We start from the raw sequence: 20902 nt of genomic DNA, 5'->3' as shown, positions 1-20902 counted from the left end.
CCTGAAAGAGAGCAGCACACCATAATTCTGCCCTCATTCTGAGATTCAAAGATTCCTCAAACACACATGAAAGAATCAAAACCACACTCCAGGTATGTTTTTGATATGAGAAATTTCAAAAATTTTACATAATTCTCCCAACTGCCAATAAAGCTGTTTATTTTTTTGCTAGAAGTGCCAATATGTGTAGAACCATCTTCTCTGAAATAGATTTAGTGAACTACATGTTTTTTTTTTTTTCTGAATAAGATAATGCTATAATGAAAGATGAATTTATTTTAAAGATTTTTACCCATCATTACCAGGTATATCAAAAAGTGTGGGGGGAGTTGTAAAATTAGTTTGGTCATTTTTTTTTTTTTTTTAAGTAAAAAACATACATGGAGTGAAAAAACCCCCAACAAAATATTGTTATTGCTGGTAGGCAACTTACTTGTTTTAATAGGACGGGTGTAGAACGGTGGCCCCACTCTCTCCTTAACAGTGCTGTACACACTGAGTTGGTACTGTGATCCTGGAGTAAGGCTGCTGATGGTTGCAATGAAAATGCCAGTGGGGAGGGAATGCCAGTCACAAGTGTAGTCACACAATTCCTTACATGTCCTGTTGCAAACGCCAAGACACGAACACACTTTGACCCCATCAATCAGACCCACCCGTGGAGGCTGAACATACAGCTGTGTGTAGTTTGTCCCCACAGTTAGAGGGACTGCCACCTGCACAGGCAGTGGAGCTGCATCCACAGAGACAAACACAAGGGTTAAAAACACCTTTTATAAATGGCTTGTATTATCATGGGTTGCATTTTTGTTTCTCTCACCTGTGGTGTAGACAGTAATGGACCTCTCGCTTCTGTCATTTCCCCTCATGGCAACGACTGCCACTTCATATGTGTGACTAGGAGTAAATGTGCCCAAATTAACACAAATGGATTCATCTCTTCCGAGTCCATCAGCGCTGGAGCCGTTTATCCATAGCGAAGAAGCAGCAGGACTATTAAACGATTGGGTTGTCACGTAATATGCATCTGGAGGATCGCTAGGCGGAACTGTCCAGCAAGCTGACAGGCGGTCATTCTTGCTAAACGTCACCAGATCAGCAGGAGGCTTTACCGCTAAGGGATACAAAGAAAGCATTATTCTTTTTTTTTTCAGCAGTAAATTTAAGCATAAGAAAATGTAAATATCTAAAAGTAAACTGTTTGAAAATGTTTTCTTGATTTTTTTTTTTTTTTTATCAATCATGATCAAAGTGATCCTGACGGGGCAACTTGTTTCCCTCTGCAGGAGAACTACAGCTTCAAAATATGTTTATTTTCCAGCAAGACAATGACCTGAAGCATGCAGATAAAGCTACGCAGAAAGAGTTTGAAGACAACAAGGTGGATATTCTGGAGTGGTCGAGTCAAAGCCCAGATCTCGATCTGACGGAGAACTTGTGACAGGACTTAAAAACGTCCATTCACAGCAGATCCCCATGCAACCTGACAGAGCCAAGGAAGAATGGAGTAACACTGCACAATTTAATTACACAAGTCTGACTGAGGCCTACTCACAACCACCCTGCACTGTTAACAGTGCATCAACGAAATGCCATTTAATATGAACATTTATGCAGTCTTTTATTTTAAGTTAAATGCTTTTAGTCATATTTTTGCAGAACTCACTTTTCAGTTTGAAATTGAAGAGGATATGTTTTATTTTATCGTCAAAATATTTTTTATAGGCAGTGTATTGTAGTTATGCTAGCGATGCTAATTACTAAAATAGGAAGCTAAGGGCAGTTGAATATATCCAATATCCTTATTTTAAAATAAAAGTAAAAATAAAGATTTTTAATGAAAATCCTCTCTCAAACAACACATTTCTCCTCATTCTACTGATGGGTGGTCAACACATCACTGTGGTTTGACAAAAAATATTAGAAACAGTGTTTTTTTATATCTTCCTACAATATAGTTGTTAAAGAGATATCTAGATTGGCTAAAATCTGCATGTCAAAGACTTACAAAAAACTTGAGACTGGAAGTTGTGCACACAATTCTAACAAGAGCCTCTTTAAAGTGGACCTTTATGAAAGCAATAAATTCAAAATTCAAAAATAAAGAAATTTAATTCTGCATAGATATCCATTATGTTATGACACAATTCTGGGCAAAACTCTGGAGTTAACTCCTCATTTCTTGACATTTTGCTTCCAAGAATCACAATGTACTATTTTGAACCACTTTTGAGCAATATTAAAGCTGTCATAATTTTTTGGATAACATTTCTTTTTTCCTAAAGGCTTTTTTTGTAACAGTTATTGCCTTTGTTTCAAACATGCTTACCAGTCCGCACAGTTAGAGGTGCCTGACCGCAACTCCATATTCCAAACTGTGCAATTGTGAAGACTTGAATTCTGTATCTCGTGTAGGCGTCAAGTCCTCCAATCATAGCTGTGTAGAACCACTTCCTGTTGGTCCCATAGACCCTGGAGATGTTGCTAACTACTCTCTCCTGTCGCAAGGACACATCTTCACAGTGTACAGCAAATGCCCATCCAGCCGTGCACTGAGTGTCCGGCAGCATCCAGTGTAAAGTAATCTGACTAGCCGTTATTGATCCAACAGAGATGTTTTGAGGAGGAAGCGGTCCTGCAGGCATAAATATTCCACGTTAGCACGTATTTGCATAATGTGTTTGTTGCCTACGTATGTGATAAGTTGTCAGCAGACTCACTCATGTATGCGGTCTGTGTTTGTCCCAAGATCCAGCTGAGGCCAGCATGGTGGGAGACCCGAAGGGTGAAAAAGTAAATGCTCCCCGGGGACAAACCTGTCACAGTTACCCCTCTGGAGGAGTGAAGAATCGGAACTGTGACTGTTTTTCTGAAACTCGACTGGGTTTTCCCCCCGTTTCTCCCCTCTGACTCCTTGCATCCATCTTCTTCACCGTGACCCGAAAGGGCATTTTCACTTTCTCTATACTGGAGGAATATCTCAAAAGATGAAGAATGAGTAGAGCGCAGGGGTGAAAGGTCACTCCATCGAAGCTCTACATGCTGGTCTGTCACCTGAGCCAGGTCGAATGAAAATGATGCAGGAGTTGAAGGGGCTGTTAGATGGAAAAATAGATATGTGAACGACTGAAGAGGCATATAAGTCACCTAAGAGTTAATTGTTTTACAGCTTAGTGTTGTTCCTAGTTCTTATTAACTGTAAGTGACACAAGAAAGTATGTGCTTAAAGTACATGTATGTCACATTTTAGAGGTAGAAAAAAAAATCCAACATTCGAATAAATCAAAGAAGAGTCATAAGTAATTTTAAAACAAACTTTATGAAGCAAAACATTTCAGCCACATCAGAGTTAGTGTGCTGGTAAGATTTGGAGCACAAGTTTTATCTGAATGTTGACAGAGTTTTGGTTTTTCAAACTACAATTTTGTTGTGTGGTTAATTACAGGAAGACTGCGCTTGTAGATCCCTCTACAAAGTGCTAGTTTGTTTAGTCTCCAAGCTACAGTTCTAAAAGAAACACCTTATCACTTCACTCTTCCTCAATAAATTAAAAGATGACTCTTCATTATCTAAAATCAACTTGGAGCGGAAGACTTTGTTATCTCTGCTTTTGCCTTGGATGGAGGCTTTCATGTAATGATGCCTATGTTTGAGGTTCCAGACATAGGCATCATTGCTTTTTGTTTCACATTTTTCTCAATTCCTGTCATGGAAATAAATGTAAGTATCACAAGCAACAAGCATGAAGAAATCTGAAGAGGAAAAATTGTAAAAATGATGATACAGGTCGTTAAGCGATATTCAGTAGAATCAGCAGGATCTGGTTAGTAGAGAAGCACTGTGTACGCAATTTACTCTGGTATTGGCAGATGAATGGCAAAGTGATGTCACAGAAGAAAGGAGTCAGGAAGTAGCCCGGTCCCGTAGCATTCCTCTGAAAAGCAAAACAGTCCGTCTGACTGGCTGGCAGCAGAGTCATAGTGTTTGTCTGATTATATGGCGAGCCATCAGACCACAGTGGGAGGCCTTCCTCCTGTTGGGAGATGGGGAGACATTATGTGCTGAATGGACCTAACCACTAATTAATGCATCAAAAACAAACCTCCTCTTTAAGGAGGAACTGCAGGCATGAAGCTTTTACGGTTTGTAAAGTAAACTAATCTTGCCCGCTTACTAAAACTCCAGTGACAACTTTGATGCTTTCAAAATGGCAGCATCTAATTTCAACTGTCTAGTAATTCAATTTTATATAGTTGATTTGTTGAACGGAAATAAGTGCCAAAGACTCTTGTTTTGTGCTTAAAATGACTAGAATTAATTTTTGAGAACCTCAGTCCGGTTGAGTACATGTAGCAAAACATGTAGATCTACAACCACTGTGACTTAGATGATTTCATAGAGAGGAACTGGCAAAACAATCAATGTCCATGTGAAGAAAGCTGGCACATGAAGCCAAAAGATTTTCAGATCGTTGTTACAGTGAAAAGGGTGTTTTACAAAATATTTACTCTGGGGATAAATACAAATGTAAATGATAATTTTCAGCCTATCACCTTAAAACACGTTAAAAAATTCTGTATTCTTTTCCATAGTACTTCACGATTCTTCATTACTTTGTGCTTGTCTGTCATATAAACTTACTATAGTATACACCGAAGTCATGTTTTTGGTTTGTTTTGAATGAAAAGTGATGAAATTTAAATGTAATGCAATGTACTTTAGATTTTTTTTTTTTTAATGAACAGTTTCCCAGCTTTAGTATTTTTCATTGTTAAAAGATGTTAAACTTTATTCACAGAAATACATGTGCCAAACTAAGAATTTAACTGAACTCGTCAAATTAAAAGTAAATATAAAATCTACTTTGGTTGGGCTAAAATTCAGAGCTTTATGTATTTAGTTGTGTGAAAAAAAAATATCTCAGCCTTATCGTTGAAGTAAATGTATGCTTATATTCTATATTTGTGTCCTAAATTTCATGTCTCAAGGCAATGTAAGAATCCCAGAATCAAAGACATGATCTGCATTGTTCAGGGTTTTCTGTAGGTTTCTTAACAAACCTATGTTTTTACATTCTACATTCCAGAACCATGTTTATGTAAAACAGGTTACCTGTTGGTCATTAAGTCCTGTCCACAGCAGCAGCAGGTGGTTGTCGCTCTGGAGGTAAGAAGATACAAACAGCAGGTCTTCCGTGGTCTTCAGGTCGGCCAGGTGGCTTCCCCCCACCAGGTGTGTGCAGCTGCTCATCGCATCACTCCAACTCAAACCTGATCTCCTCACAGTGTAGCAACTCCTCCCATTGGCCAACCACCCATCTGGACACTGATCTGCAGCCAGACATTATCATAAGAACGGAGTACACTGGCAAGCCTCCAAACAGTCAGCTTTCTGGCTAAAGATGAAGCTGCTGTCTTGTGATTCTTGGAGAGTACAATACCTGTTTCCACAAAAATCCTGAGTTTCTGCATTAGTGTGATGCCAGGTTGAGGGAGGAAAATGGCCACCGTGACTTCAACCATGTAATGTGTGCCAGGCTGGAGATTTTTTATTGTGAACTTGGACTGGATCACCGAAGAGCTTCTGCTATAGATTCCAGTGACAGACCGGGTGTGCATGTTGTATAGAGTCAAGGTGGAAATGCTCTGTTGTCTGTGAAGTGGTTCCCATTTCAGCTGGGCAGTGGAGGTGGTGCTGGATGCACAAAAAGAGGAAGGGGATACTGGAACTGGGGAGACAAACAACATGATTAATCTCATCTTTACAAATAAACTAAACCGATTTAACAGGAAAACCACTGTCTGTGTAGAAACCAATTAAACACAAACATTCCTTTAAGTCTACAGTTTAGAGACACTCACTGAAGTGAAAGGTCTTTGTCTCCAGCACTGAATCGTTCCTTCTTGCTCTCAGCACGATGCTGTACCCCCTATGGTCGTCACTCGTATGTAATCGTATCCTGCAGTCAGGAGAGCATGCTGAGCGATCAATGCGCTTTGAGAAGATCTGCCAGAAATGTTGAGATTGAGAAATTAAAATACCCCCATTGTAAAAGATGTAAATGTGAATAAATTGAGCTCCTGGATTCCATATTTTAAAGAGCTCTTCTTACCAACGGGCTACCTGCAGGCCTGCAGGTGACTGTGTAGCTGTCTGCCTCTGAGTTAGAGGGGAAGGATTCAAATGCAACTTCAATCTCAACAGGATGTGAACGTTGGTCACAGGTCAACAAAACTACCTGTAATTTTCACAAAAGTAACTATTGGTACAATGCCGTGCAAAGGTCTTGAACGGTTTGTCACATTGCGACAACTTTGTGTTATTTCATCATTTGCTTTGATAGACCCACACAAAGTAGTGCATAATTGTGGAGTGGAAGGAAAAAATAGGGTTTTCTTTAAAAAAAACTTTGTGGCACTAGCAGCCTCTATTGACAAAAATCAGACAGGAAATGAGCAGAGAAGGAAACAGCGAAGGTCCCAAGGTTAAGATTTGAACCCCGGAGTCTTCACTTTTCATTTTATAATCCTGTTTTGTTGATTTTACAGATGGCAGGAAATTCTAAAATAAGCAATCTGCTATGTCTATTAGGTCCTTTTCAGAATTAGAATTAATTTAACTCTTTCAGAACTATTTTAGCTTATCATTTACTGCTTTGTGATCAAATATGTCCACAGAAATCACACATACGCACACAAAAAAAATGGTTGTAACCTCACAACTTGTGAAAAACAACTTGGGAAAAGTGCAAACTAATTCTTTGACATTAGAAAATGTTGAGGCAAAGAAGCAAAAAATATATATACGTAATAATCTTACCTGCCATAAACTGCAAAGCAGAAACAGATGCTTTGTTTGAGTCATTGGGAATCACTTTCAAAATATCATACATCCCACAAGAGTCTCCTTTTATTATCAGTCACCTAGAGCAGGGTGCCTTCATCAGTCCAATCCGAATGGTGTTTCCAGTCATTGATGGGCTTTATATGAAAACCATTGAAGCTGTTGTATGTAAGCATCTCCTGTGGAAAGTCCCATGCTATCCAAGTCGCTGACGCACAGTGAATGTCAAGTTCCCTCGGTGGAATGATTTATTTTCTAAAACTGTCTGGAAGCTACAACTTTGTTCTAAATTACCTTTATGCAGCATTTAAATTTTAAATTTAGCATGTACAATGAGTAAAGGTTTCACACAAGAAGCAAAAAGTTTCTCGTTAGCTGGAGGAGGAGGGGGGAGGATGCATAAAGGTATTTGGTGTCTGAAAGTGGGAGTTTGAGAATTTGTTAGTCTTAGCCAATTCACTCTGCCTCCTTGTTGAGATTAAAAACAATTCACCATGACAACCAGGAGGACACAGGGTGCTGAGCTGCAGAACATGTGGTGCAGAGGGCGTTGGGACTGGGATGTGCTCGTTGAAAAAAAGGCTGCAGTTATTTACAATATTATTCAGCCTCCAAAGCTGAAATTTGTCTGTCACCCTACCCAGAGATTGAACCGGTGGCCCATACTGAATGACAGTAATGATAAAAAAAAAAAAAAGAGAAATAAATAGACAGATAAAAAAAAAAAAATTAACTTCCATGTAACAAATACATCTCGGAAGTCAAATTATAAACACGTCAGCACTGCAGCTGCTAAGTTGTGTGTGTGTGTGTGTGGTGTGTGTGTGTGTGTGTGTGTGTGTGTGTGTGTGTGTGTGTGTGTGTGTGTATATATATATATATATATGTGTGTGTGTGTGTGTATAATAAATAGGATGCATGAAATGAAAAGTGTTATCTGGGCTCATTAACAGACATAAGCACTATCAAGTCCTTTATTACACAGATTTACTTTAAAAAACAAAACAAACAAAAAAAACAACTGCTTAAATTTTCTATAGAACCACACCACAAAGTTATATTTATCAGATAATGCAAAGAAAATGCCAATTTATAATCTGAATACAACATTGATATCAATGTAGGAACTGCTGTTTTAACCTATTAGCTGTTGATATGCAGAAAAAATGCACAACTAATCTGGAAGCCCAAGTAAAACTGACAGGGGTTCACAGAGCTGGTTTTAATAAAATACACAACTAAAGTGCAGACAAAACTACTGGAAGACTCACATCAATAATTCTATCAAAACTGCGACACAAGCCAGTCGGCTATCATAAAAAAGTAAAAGAAAATAAAAGAAAAATGGCTGGTTTTTTTTCATGGTTGGCCAGTTTTACAATATTAATCCAAATGCACCCCACAAAAAAATAATTTTATGTTGGTCACACACTTATTCATATTTCTAGTTCCATTGGCAGGAACAGTCAAGAGGTTCCTGGAAGTTGTAGTCCACCATGCTGGCATTCCGGGAGCAGTACAACGAGACGGTCCGTGTTTGTAGTCCACTCTCACGGCAGCACTTACAGAACCTTGCGTGACTGTTGATGTTAAAGTTGAATATGGTGGCAGATGGACATTTTCCATCACATGAATACACTGTAACCTGGAAGGAAAGGAGCAAAACCTGATGAGGACACAAGTGGAAAGTTGGGAACACATCGCTGTGGTTTTAAAATATTTTTTCACCAATCACTCCGTGTCATTCTATATTTGCGTGTTTCATTTAGTGGCTCTTACTGGTGCGTTGCTCCTGCAGTCGTCCTTCCTAATGGTGGTCCGAATGGCCACACGCTTACACGTCTTCCCATCCTCTTTACCTGGGTGTTTTGATAAGGAGTTCATATTCGTACATCAAACAGTGGTCAAAACCGGTCACATAAAAAATAAAAATAAAAACTTGATCAAATAACTACCACAGAAGTGTAGGCATGGACCGGAACCAGTGTCATTGTATACCTTGGATTTCAAAAGTTAGTTTTAAAATTGTTAAAATGTCTCCAGTGTATTACCCCTATGATTTTAAAAGACGCCAAATATTGTACTGAAGGGAGGAAAATCTTTTCAGGTTAATGGAGTCAATGATAAGTGTACCTATCCCACTTTTGCTGAGACAAATTCAGTTGGAATTATTTCTGGTCATGAAAAACAGACAAGGATGGAGTAATAACCAAAGTAACACACCTATCATCCTTAACAAAGGACACTTTGCACTTCTCTTCAATGCTCTGTATATTTTTTGCTTTACAACATAATTCTGACACATGTTGAGTAGTTCCAGTACTGGTTTTGTTCTAAAAGGAACAGAAATATGAAACAGATATTGAAGATATCTGCATAAGGTTGCCAAAACAAGGGTGGACAGAGAGGTGAATGTAGACCCACAGGATAATAGTCTACATGGCAATTAACATAGTGAGGAGTCAGTATTATAGTAAATAATATATGGTATTATAGCAGCTGTAATTCATTGAGGATTTCTGCAAAGACTTGTCAGGTGGTGAGGAGAATATTAAAGGCCACATCTCACCACCACACAGTCCATACAATGCTTTATTTATAGTTTAGCTTGAAATAATTGACATAAACCAGATGTTGCACAAGTTCCGAAATCTGTATTTTTAAATGACACAGATTATGAAATTGCAAAAATATTTGCCTAAGATCACAAACAGAGCCACACAGCAAGGGAACGACGACCCGGTGGTGAACACAGCAGCATAATGGGTTCTTGTTAAAGACAAAATGAGGATAATTTCAGTCAGAATATGGCCAGGATTTAAACAGAGGTAGACAGATGAGCATCAATACTCCTGTCAGGACACATTAAAGGTGTGTAGTGGTACATGTATGGACCACAACAACAAGAAGACGGGACTGACTCCTGTAAACTTTTAATCTTGAAAACTATGTGAAACATTCAAGTGTTTTTTTTTTGTTTTTTTTTGTCATAGCTCTAAGGTTTAGAGCTGCATTTTAATTTGAAGATTTTTTTCTTCTCCATGTAATCAAATTAATTCACTCAGAACAGTGATGACATTTATCACAAGCTCCTAAACGCTGCCCTTCAAGAGAAGAAGTTTATCAAGAAAGGGCAGAGAATGACTATTCTCCACTTTACCGAAAAATAAAACTAAATGACAAAATTGTGAAGTCATTTATCGGATGTTTTCTTGCAGAGAAGGTGCATTTAGTGACGTGCAGCTAATGGGACAGAACAATCCACGCACTGTTTGTCCTGAACTTGTGGCTTTGTGTCAACTCAACCTATGGGGCTTAATGTGACTCACTTGTTGTGAGGATAACTTGGTTGCCATCATAAATATGCTGTCAGTAGGTGCATCTGTACAAAATCGATTTGTAGTGCCTCTTAGAGCTAAAGCTAGAACTGGTGCTGGCAGCATTATGAGACATGACGATTAAATTTAATGCATTTTTATTCTGTACTTTTTTCAGCTGTATCTTTTAAATGTAAATTAACAAATAATGAACAGCAGAGGATCAATTACTGTATAATAATCTGCTACATGATTTTGACATTCATCGGAAGAACTGTTGCTTTTCTGGCTTACATGAAAATAATTCGACTCGGACTTGTCAGGAGTCACAGATCAGTGACATGATCTAACACTCCAATACTTTTTTTTAAGTACCGTGATGCATGAGGTTATCATACAGCATGCTTTCAATGTCACACCAGCCCATGCCTACAAGCACATAATTTTTCTAATAAATTGATAAATAAATACTCTCTTCCAAGAAACTGACATTCCTTGTAACGTTTTGCACCAACATCCTGGCTCCTTCCTACAGAGAAGGGCTTTTTGTTGCCCAGCAGTAGGTGTTCGTTTTGACTGTCACTTGGCTGGTGGGGAGGCAACATTTTTTTCCACAAATAACCACAGAATGGCTTTTGACTAATCTTCCAAAACAATCATAGATAGCTAAATTATGTTATTACTTATGCAAAACTAGAACTTTTAATTGCTACTGAAAAATGTTAGCAATTTAACTTAATGACAATTTTTTTTATCACATATCTAAAAAGAAGATAAATAAAACTAAACACACAAATTAACAAAATAATTAAAAAATAAATGTCAAAAAGTAATAAAGTGGAGTAGTGCAAAGTGGTGGTACCTGTATCACAGTTAGTACTACCAGTGGGTGTTATGGGGTTAACGGTAAACGGTAAAACACCCAGTCCAGAGCCTGGGAGCATCGTCAGGACCGCAGCCATCCGGTTCAAATGGCGTCAGGAGAACACAAGTTATGACTTATTCAAAGAAAGGCAGTTGCATGTCACACACAAACACACTGTGGAGCAAATCAGTCACCGCATGCACAAAAATGTTTTCCTTTTCGGGGAGTAACTCGAGGCAGCCAGTCCCACAGTAACACTTAATGAACTACGAAGCTCCGCAGGGCAAACGCTAAACCTCGCACCCTCGCACATCCTCATTGGGGAAAAAGAAAAAAAAAAAAAAAAAAAAACACTCACCGTTGAGCAGCCCAAAACACAAAACTGCAAGGACACCGCAAAGGAAGGCAAGCAGCTGAAAGTGCAAAAAAAATTAAGAAAAACTGACACCACTTTTATTTAAGATTAAATCCACAAAGATAGAAAATGTTCTCGTTCGCAAAACATTTCACGAGGCAGTTTATTTTCAGACAGATTTAGCAGCATTATTCTAACATTTTCACCCAATTTGTCGTTTTTTTGTTTGTTTTTTATCCTGAGCCGTGTTATCGATTTTAAAATATGAGCAAATGTTTGTGAGGACACTTGAGGAGGCCAAGGGGACTTTGAAATGTAGGCTGGCAGGCTTTATCTCCACCCTCTACAAACCGCCAAACCGCCCAACCATTCAGCCAATAAGCCCATCCACTGCCAGGCAACAAAGCACTCACCCCTCTAATCAGCTGCACAAAGCATTACCAGCAGCCCCAAATAAATCTGGAGACTCACATGTCTTGCAGCAGCCGTCTACATAGCTCTGAACTACACCCCCGCTCTGCAAGAAGAGAGGAGAATTAAAAAAACCTTAGAGTTATAATAAATTCTTATTCAAAGGAAGATACAGCTACAGACACTTTTATTGGTATCTCTGGTAAAGATGTGTAAAAGATCTTAAATATACTAATACTAATCTTTTATTTTTATTTTTCATAGAATAATGTAATTCCGAAACCTTGTTCGTACAGCTCACTTTGCTAACAGTACGTGTCTCAGTTTTTCACCTATAACATTGTCTGAGGTTGGGGGAATAAAGAAGAGGGATCTTTGGTTATCTCTGCTTCCATAATCTCTGTAGATCGTTCTGATTATCGCTCGCTTTTCGTGCACATGCCTCTCGCCCACTAGGGTTTCACTGGATTTAGAACTCGGATACTAGTATAGCCATACAAGGAGGGCTTTGTGATTTTGACACAGATGAACCAATTCTGAGCTGACCACATATTTGATCGTCAAAGCAGCGGTTGAAATTTACTGCTAGAGACCAGGAAGAAGTTTTTCATTTAAAATGTCCTGGTATTTCAAAGTGTTTAGTGGAAAAACAGGCCCACAGCAACACACACCCTCAACAGTTTAAGGAGACGAGTTACTTTGTTGTACCTATTAGGATTCAGCATAACAGTTATTAAAAACTCAGATTTCATACAGACGCATGATACATTTTTCAGTTTTAGATGATTTGATCCTGACAAACACATTCATGGAAACAGTAAATTAGAGGAAGAAAAACTGTTTCTCTGATTAAAATATAGACATTAATACCCTGTAATGACGACATCAAATCCTGTAATAAGATATTCATTGGGATAAGAAGAATATTATCCAACCAACTCACTCCTGTGGGAACTCTTTATAAATAAAAACAGATCCCCCATATATATATATATATATGTTTATATATATATATATATATATATATATATATATATATATATATATATATATATATATATATATATATATATATATATATATATATATATATATATACACACACACACACACACCGTGTTTCCCCGATAGTAAGACACCCCCGATTGTTAGACGTATCAGGGGTTTCAGGGGGGTCGGCTAATATAAGCCTCTCATCTAGCTGCGCGCCGCCTCCTGCCCACGTCCGCACCGTCCCCCTCTCCATACGTCGCCGCGTCTGCCACCTCCCTCTGATCGTAATGAGCACCGCCTCCTGCCCACTTCCGCGTTTTATGGTAAAAACAAAAAATTTGACAATTTTTTTCCAATATAAGACATACCCCGAAAGTAAGACATAGTGGGGATTTGGGGATAAAAAGAAAGTAAGACACTGTCTTACTTTCGGGGAAACACGGTATATATATATATATATATATATATATATATATATATATATATATATATATATATATATATATATATAGTTTATTAAAAGACTTTTAATAAACTAAACACTTCATTTTATTTTTTATTTGAATTATATATATATATATATATATATATATATATATATATATATATATATATATATATATATTATTTCCTGACTTTTGAAGTTTGAATCACAAGTGATTACTTATCTCTCTAATTTTGAAGTGTCTAAAGGCAATTCTGTAAAATCTTAATTATACCACAGGGAGGTAGCAAGTCATGGATTACTAATCAGAAGGACGATTAGGGAGTACCAATAATTAGAGCATCTGTGATTTTGCTAAATGTAATAATTTTCCAACTGAATTTTTTTTTTCTGAATGAGATTGTGCCACTGCAATAAAACACACGTTTGTTTAAAGATTTGCAACATTTTTACCAGGGGTGAAAATAAAGTAGACTGTCCCTGAATCTCATACTAAACGACGACACGCCAATTTTAAAGAAACATCCAACAACATGTATGAGTAGATTTAGAGGCTCTGACCTGAATACATTCTGAATCATTAAAAGGAGGGCAGATGACACCAGATGCAAGTATCACCGCTCCGACCGCTGTCTCCACGCAATCATAACGCGTGCAGTTTTCCACCCAGGAACTCCCTGCCTGCACACAAACACAATAGCAAATTTTAAAAGACCCTGCAACGAAAGAGTGGTTAGCACGTGCAGCGTGGCTTGCTCTTACAGTGAAAAATTCTGCTGTCCCATTTTCGTTGGTGAAAGTACAAGAGATGTTTTTACAGGAGCCACAGCACACTTGAGGGTCTGTAGAAGGGACGTACGCCTGGTGCTAAGACCAGGAAGTGAATCAAAAAATAAACAGGAGTTTTAGCCCAGCTGAGATGAAAATCACAGAATTGCTGTTAGCATTGATATGATCCGTCATATTTCGTGCAGCACCACACATACCGATCCACACTTTTGGGAGCAGTTAACAGAGGTGATTTCCATTGCATAGAAGCCAGTCTGTGGGTCTTTGTAAGGAAGACACTGGACAGTGTAGCACAGCTCTCCTTCAAAATACTGGACCAGGGACTGGCCTGGACCCAGAACTGTCACTCCTTGGAAAAGGCACACCTCAGCCTTCTCTATAAATGAACACAAATAAACATGCAATATATGATCATAATGAACACGATAAAAGTCTGCTTTTCTTTGGTAACTTGAATCTTTTGACCCTTTGAGCAAAGGTTACGCTTACGACATGCATGCTGAGGACAACCACAGTTGGTGCTGCTGTCAGGAACTTCAACCTGCACCTCCCCCTGAGTAAAGAACAAAGTGCTTACTTAACTGAATTTGCTTGCTTTCTGGCGAAGAGCGACTTCTGATACAGCGCTTTGCTTACTTACCAGCTGACACATGGGGAGAGCTCGGTCTTCACATTGACATTCTGTGCATAAGGGAAACAAAGTTAAAGAGAGCAGTCGTGTGAAACTTTATAAATACGTGACGGGCATAGCAACTCTTCAGACAACTGCGCGCATCAGCCGAGTAGCAAATGAAGTGCATGTGTTGCCGTCCATTTACCACAGTGATGCTGGGGACAGCAGTCACCGGGTGCAGCAGTTTCAACCAAAGAGAGACCAGGTGCACAGCTCAGAGATGATTTAGGGCATTGATTAACATCACACACTGCGGAAAAACGGGAGTAAACGTATTAAAAACACAGACACAAATGCACACGGATACACAAGCCAAAGCGCTTACCGCAGTGGTACTGGGGACAGCAGCTGTTGGTGGTATTTGGATCGACAGCCAGAATTTCTCCGTGAGAGCAACTGGGAATGGGTTCAATGCACGACTCACACACTAAAATGGACAATTACACAACTAATTTATAGAAGGATAATGACATAAGTCAAATCTGACAAGCAATTATAACTTACCACAAAGGTAAGAGTAGCAGCAGGATTTTTGACCCCTGACCTCAACAAGGAACTGATCTTCTCTACAGTTGGGAGCAAAGACAGGAGGGCACGCCATAGGGTCACACTCTGAGGAAGATGAGGTACAGATGGAGAAGGTTGAATAAATACGCGTTTCATTTGATGAATTATTTGCCAGTCTTGCTGCTGATAACTTTTAAATGTCTTTGTGTTTTTCTCCTGCCCACAGACAGCATGTCTGCCCAGCTGATCCTGTGTTTCGCTGTCACTTTTCTGGAGGAGGCCGTAGCCAAAGCTGTTCCAGGCATTAACTTGATTGTTTTAGTTTGTTTTTCTCCTTGATCCAGTGATTCAGCGTTTAATGGTGTCTATTTTCTCTTTTTTACCTATAGAAAGTAGACCTGCTTTTGACCTTCAATGTTTACCAGTTTCTTTTTAAAGGACAAAGCCAATGAAGTAGCTTTTGCTTCCTTCACATCTGTGTATTGTTTTTCTACAGAAAGTGAATCTGGCTCATTGCTTCATGGTTTGGCTTTGTCTTGTTCTATGCAGAGTTATGAAAAGAGCAACTGCTGCTAATAATTATGTATTCTTTGATTTTCTTTCCCATGGAAAGAACACCTGGTTCAGTGTTTCTTTCTGGACAAAGGAGTCATGGTTTCAACTAACTGAGTGCCCTTTGTTGTTTTTATTTCCAATAGAGAGTATCCCTGGCTTGGTGCTTAAGTTCTATTTTTTCTGGATAAAAGCAATTAGCCCAGATTTAGCTGCAATTAGTCATTTGAGTACTGTTCAGTTTTCTCACTTGTGGCTTAGTGTTTTCCTGTTTATTTCTGTTACTTTCAGTTGTTGCTCTCTAAAAAAATACTAATGGAACAGTGTTTCTGTACTTTAGTGTTTGCTTCCAGTTCTTTTAACCCCTTGTGAAAGAAAACTACCCACAGAATCTAGTTCTGCTTCTGGCTCTTGCTGTTAAAAGGAAGTGATTTTGTTACTGTAAGTAATTTGATATGAATCAGACCAAACCGATTGCATTTGACTTGAACTGAACTCTGCATTGGTGGATATGAATTACATCCCTTTCTCATAATATGACATTTGTTGTGAAAATCTGAAAAAATAAATAAACCGAGACAATTTAATTTCGATTGAAGCAAAACTATTCAAAAGAAGGCAGAATTAAAGTTTGCACATTACCACATCGGTATTCCGGGCAGCAGGAGAGTGCGCTGTAACCAATGACCAGTCTGTTTCCATTATCGCAAGGTGGAGCTTCACTGTCACAGATGGTCATGTTGCACTCTGACAGGCAAAGAAAACAATAATATAAGAGTTCACTTAAAAATGATCTCTGATAACCAGAGGTACTTCTCTTGACTTTGATACTGAACTCACCACAGATCTTCTTAGGGCAACAGGACCCTTCCTCCAGTACATCCAGCACATATTCTCCCTCCCTCTCACACAGCGGCGTCGGGACAGCACTGCAGTCTGGCTCGACCGCCACCACAGAGCCGTTCTCCATACATTTGTACAGGCAACAGCTTCGAGTGGAGCCGTTCCACACCTCTCCTGGGGCCCGGGGGTTGCCTTCGTTGTCTGTGCAGACTGAACGAACCACAATTCATTAAAGAGAACACGTCGACTCTGTGGGAATGTATGTGTTTGTAAAGCCTGAAAGTAAAGCAGAATCTTGGACAGAGCCATTTTCATCACAAAGGAATGCTTTTACAAGCCTCTTCACGCACCACATCGATCTTCGGTGACACAATAGGGAGAGTCGGCTCGGTGCAGGATGGTTCCACTGCGACACACGCACTCCTCCCTGATGAAAGAGCAGGTGGTTTCCTCGTAGTAGTCTTTGTTCAGACAAGTGCGGCTGTTGCAGGTGCTTACACAGGGCTGATACTCTTTACCAGGCGGACACCTTAATGCTGCAAGACGACAGGATTGCGAGCAATCAGAGAAACACAAGTGAGCACACATTTACACACAGACAGTGCCTTACAAAAGTATTCATACCAATTGGGTTTTTCCACATCCCACAGGTTACTAGCCCCCCTGAGTCAATAGTAGGTTAAGCAACATTTTGCTGCAATAACAACTTAAAGTCTTTTTGGGTATGCGTCTACCAGATTTGCACATCTAGAGTGAAACATCTGCCTATTCTGCATTGCAAAATACTCGACGCTTAATCTGATTAAACAGACGTTTGCGTTGGTTTTGTCATAAGACCCCAGTTAAACACATTGATGCATGTGGTGGTTGTGAACAGAGACATTTTCAGTTAAACAGTAAATATAAAGTTAAAGAGGTAGGAACACTTTTGAAAATGACTGTAGGAGACTTATTTGCCTGTGTGTTCTTACGACAGAAGTTGTGCCGCCTCCAGCTGATGCAGACTTGGTGCGTGTAACAAACTGCCACATAAGCAGCCAGAAAGTCACACTGATGATCCTTGTAATGCAAGTCTCCTGCCCACATGATGTCACAGAACTGCTCTGGAGGCACCTGCAAATTTGTATTGGATTTTGATATGTCAAAATTATAATTTATTCATTTTATTCTCAAAAAAAAATTTTTTTTTTTAATTATTACGTAAAATGTTTGGCAAACTATTTGGACTCAATTGTCATCTGCTTAATTTATAAACCGACTTGTATCCGTTTTGATTCCTCAAATGATGACAAAGTAAGTCAGCACCTGCTTCAAAATCAGGTGTGTGAAACACAGTGTGGAGCCTTGATAGTACCTTGCTATGACATGGTGTGAAGGCTCTCTGGGTGAGCATAGACAGACAGGTGGAACAGTCCCCTGTGGTGCAGTTGTCTCCCACCCTGCGTGTGTGTTCGGTCTCATCTGTCAAATGGACTCTCCACGCCTGCAGAAAGAGCATCATGTCTCCCACCTCTCTGACCACCGTGCCGTTCGGGAGTTTCAGGTCATCTTCTGGATTCCCATCACAGCAACCTGGCAGATCGGGCAGACAGCTGTTTTGGTGCTGTTGGTGCAATTCAAGTTTCATTGCTGCTTAGACAGTGAGCAATAGAAAGCTAAAGGTGAGATAATTGCCTGTCTGGAACTGTGTAACGTGTCTAAATGGCTTTTAGAATCTCAAACTGTCACATCCAATAATGGCTCTAGTCAATGTGATCCAGCGGTGCAGACGTTAAGCCTTTAGGCGCTGAAAAAACAGCACTTAGATAAATGAGGTTGGTGCTGATGAGCGTGGTGTGTGTGCATGGACTCACCACACAGGCCACGAGTGGGGACGAACGCATGACTAGGCGCGTTGTACTGCAGCACCATAATCCCTGTGCTGTGATACCACTGTATGCTGATGCTGCCAGGTGTGTGGATCAGGTACATGCTGCCTGTATCTTCCACATAAAAGGAGTGACGTGAGAACGGGAGCTTAGCAGGTCTGTAGTTCACCGTCACCTTCAACCACATGAAAATAAAAATCACTCAATTCTGAAGGAAAATTACGCGTTTGCTCGTGCGTTAGATAAAGTAAAGAGGGGAACCTTGCGATCGAGTCTGTTGACAATGATTCTGTAGTTGGAAGTAGTGATGTTGAGCTTCTTGAAACAAAGACCAGATGTTCCACCAGTAGGACTCTGTGGAGGATGGAAATTACAGATGGCAATAACACTAACAGTGCTTTGCAAAGCTTTCCACACATATATTGAATCTTTTCTCAAATTTCATGTTATATTCAGAAAGTTAAATGATTTTTTTTTTTCAGATTTAAATTACATCAGCAGAAATGGTATTGGGAATGGAAGAAAATGATAAATGGTTATCAAATAAGTTGATGAAAAACAACAACAAAAGATATCTAAAATATGTGGCTTGCATTTGTACTCAGTCTCCCTCCTGGGAATATGGGGGAGGCTGAAGGTAGAATTACCTTCTGCTCTAATTACAGCTTTACTTTTGTTGAGGTATGAATTTTTTAAAGTCTTGTCACAGATTCTCAGTTGGCTTAAAGCCTGGACTTTGACTGGGACATTCTAACACATAAATATGTGATTTGACATAAATCACAGCCTTGAAGCTTTGCTAAATGTTAGAATCGTTTTCTTGTTGAAAGGTGAACGTTCACTCCAGTAGCTAATATTTAGAAGCCTCCAACACATTTTCTTTTAGGATAGCCCTGTTTTTAACTAAATCCATTTTCAATCAGTTCTAACCAACTACCCTACAGCATGATGCTGGCACCACTATATCTAATTTTGGGGATGGAGTTCAGGGTAATGTGCAGTTATTGTCTGCTGACACACATTGTTTTGTATGTAGCTCCTAACGACCCTTTCAAGCCTTCACAGAACAGTTACATTTAAACTGAAATGACCTCTATTTAACAAACAGGTGAACTACTGAAGATTGCTCTATATAGAAGTATTGGAGTAAAAACAGTTTCATACAAATGCACCCAATGATTTCTCAAAATCCTTTGAAATCCTTTTTGTTTCAAATGAAAAACCGGCCATACTTTGTATTGGTGTATCATAAACAATCGAATCAAAGTACACTTTAGTTTGTAGTTGTAATGTGACACACTGTGAAAAGGGTATGAAAACTATTTCATGGCACTTGGGACCATTTCGGCAGAGAGAAATTAGCTGCTTTTGCCCAGATACAACAGATGCAATTGAAGTCGTCCACTCACAGTTCGTCTGATGGAGTTTACGCTCTAAAAGCAAAACAAAGGATAAACCTGAGACAAATTCTTCAGATTTTATTTCTTTCTCTTCGTCAGATGTTTTGATGCTTTACCTGGCTGGTTGGACATTTCTCCACTGTGCCAATAATCGTCTCTCTCGGCAGGTTAACCAAAATGTAAGAACCGTTGTCATACAAGGCCACATTGTTACCATCAAATGTGATCACGCGTAGATCTGACATCACAGTGCAGCGACCTGAAAGAAGCAAACAGGAGAGCTTTCAGGAAGAAGGCGATTCAACCTAATTATTCTTCTAAGGTTTACAGCAAATCTTACATGGGCACTGCCACAGTGGGCAGCAGGGGTCTGTGTTGATGAGGATAGGCAGGCCCAGCAGACTGCACTGAGGGGGGGCAGTATTGTAGCGACAGTGGAGAGAGGAGTTGTGAAAGAGCAGCTCTCCGTTGAAACAAATTAGCTCGGCACACTCATCAATACGATAGGAGAATGGAGGCTGTGGACACAGTTGACATATTTGGAGTGATATTTTCTTTTTTTTTTTTTTACATTAAATTGTTTATTTTTTAAGCAGCTATCTTAGTGTCAACATGACATCACACAAGACATTCCTATGTATGCAAGTTCACACTCCATAGTAGCTCACTGTCTTTCTAAAATAAACGATTAAATGATTAAATCATGCCAACAGTCTCAGTCTTTGGCTTTCCTCCAAATATTCTTCCTGGAGATCCATAAATTGTTATCTTTTCACGATGCTAAACCATAAATTGCATGGTTTCTTACTGCCAGATAAGATGCTACTTAAAAAGAATCATACATGTAGATTGTATAATATGCCAGATGTTTATTTAGTGTTCAAGAGAACATGAGAGAGCAAGACACTGAGGAGATAACAGTAAGGCTGAATGGAGTTTAGTCCATTCAGCCTTACTTAGTTATAGAAGACTTCTATAACATCCATCGGTCCTGAAACAACCTGGATTTGAAAATGTTGCCAACAAGATTGACTATTTGTC

At 39.2% G+C, this 20902-nt stretch overlaps 2 protein-coding genes across 2 annotated transcripts in view; both read right to left on the bottom strand.

Annotated features, from left to right (window-relative positions):
* Window positions 1-7507, bottom strand: part of ptprq (protein tyrosine phosphatase receptor type Q) — a 47913-nt gene extending 40406 nt beyond the window's left edge. The window contains exons 1-10 of the mRNA XM_088006727.1: window positions 7484-7507; window positions 6113-6238; window positions 5862-6006; window positions 5441-5728; window positions 5113-5330; window positions 3856-4033; window positions 2721-3095; window positions 2330-2635; window positions 821-1114; window positions 434-733 (exon numbers count right to left, since the gene is read on the bottom strand). Of these exons, the coding sequence (XP_087862853.1) occupies window positions 434-733; window positions 821-1114; window positions 2330-2635; window positions 2721-3095; window positions 3856-4033; window positions 5113-5330; window positions 5441-5728; window positions 5862-6006; window positions 6113-6238; window positions 7484-7507 (2254 nt within the window). The remainder of the gene's footprint in view (window positions 1-433; window positions 734-820; window positions 1115-2329; window positions 2636-2720; window positions 3096-3855; window positions 4034-5112; window positions 5331-5440; window positions 5729-5861; window positions 6007-6112; window positions 6239-7483) is intronic.
* Window positions 7508-7803: 296 nt separating this feature from the next.
* Window positions 7804-20902, bottom strand: part of otogl (otogelin-like) — a 33799-nt gene continuing 20700 nt past the window's right edge. The window contains exons 37-58 of the mRNA XM_014983025.2: window positions 20202-20379; window positions 19978-20120; window positions 19871-19894; window positions 18723-18815; window positions 18447-18636; window positions 17948-18165; window positions 17565-17706; window positions 16944-17129; window positions 16591-16803; window positions 16393-16497; window positions 15196-15303; window positions 15017-15118; window positions 14837-14941; window positions 14659-14699; window positions 14508-14571; window positions 14216-14394; window positions 13992-14096; window positions 13791-13910; window positions 11852-11897; window positions 11023-11094; window positions 8623-8702; window positions 7804-8488 (exon numbers count right to left, since the gene is read on the bottom strand). Of these exons, the coding sequence (XP_014838511.2) occupies window positions 8288-8488; window positions 8623-8702; window positions 11023-11094; window positions 11852-11897; window positions 13791-13910; window positions 13992-14096; window positions 14216-14394; window positions 14508-14571; window positions 14659-14699; window positions 14837-14941; window positions 15017-15118; window positions 15196-15303; window positions 16393-16497; window positions 16591-16803; window positions 16944-17129; window positions 17565-17706; window positions 17948-18165; window positions 18447-18636; window positions 18723-18815; window positions 19871-19894; window positions 19978-20120; window positions 20202-20379 (2715 nt within the window). The 3' untranslated portion in view covers window positions 7804-8287. The remainder of the gene's footprint in view (window positions 8489-8622; window positions 8703-11022; window positions 11095-11851; window positions 11898-13790; window positions 13911-13991; window positions 14097-14215; window positions 14395-14507; window positions 14572-14658; window positions 14700-14836; window positions 14942-15016; window positions 15119-15195; window positions 15304-16392; window positions 16498-16590; window positions 16804-16943; window positions 17130-17564; window positions 17707-17947; window positions 18166-18446; window positions 18637-18722; window positions 18816-19870; window positions 19895-19977; window positions 20121-20201; window positions 20380-20902) is intronic.

This window comes from Poecilia mexicana, unplaced genomic scaffold (genome assembly GCF_051168715.1).
Source record: "Poecilia mexicana isolate PSO_F unplaced genomic scaffold, ASM5116871v1 scaffold_6, whole genome shotgun sequence".
Classification (NCBI taxonomy): domain Eukaryota; kingdom Metazoa; phylum Chordata; class Actinopteri; order Cyprinodontiformes; family Poeciliidae; genus Poecilia; species Poecilia mexicana.
Note: the sequence above shows the minus strand (reverse complement) of the source record. Positions and strands in the feature narration are given on the sequence as shown.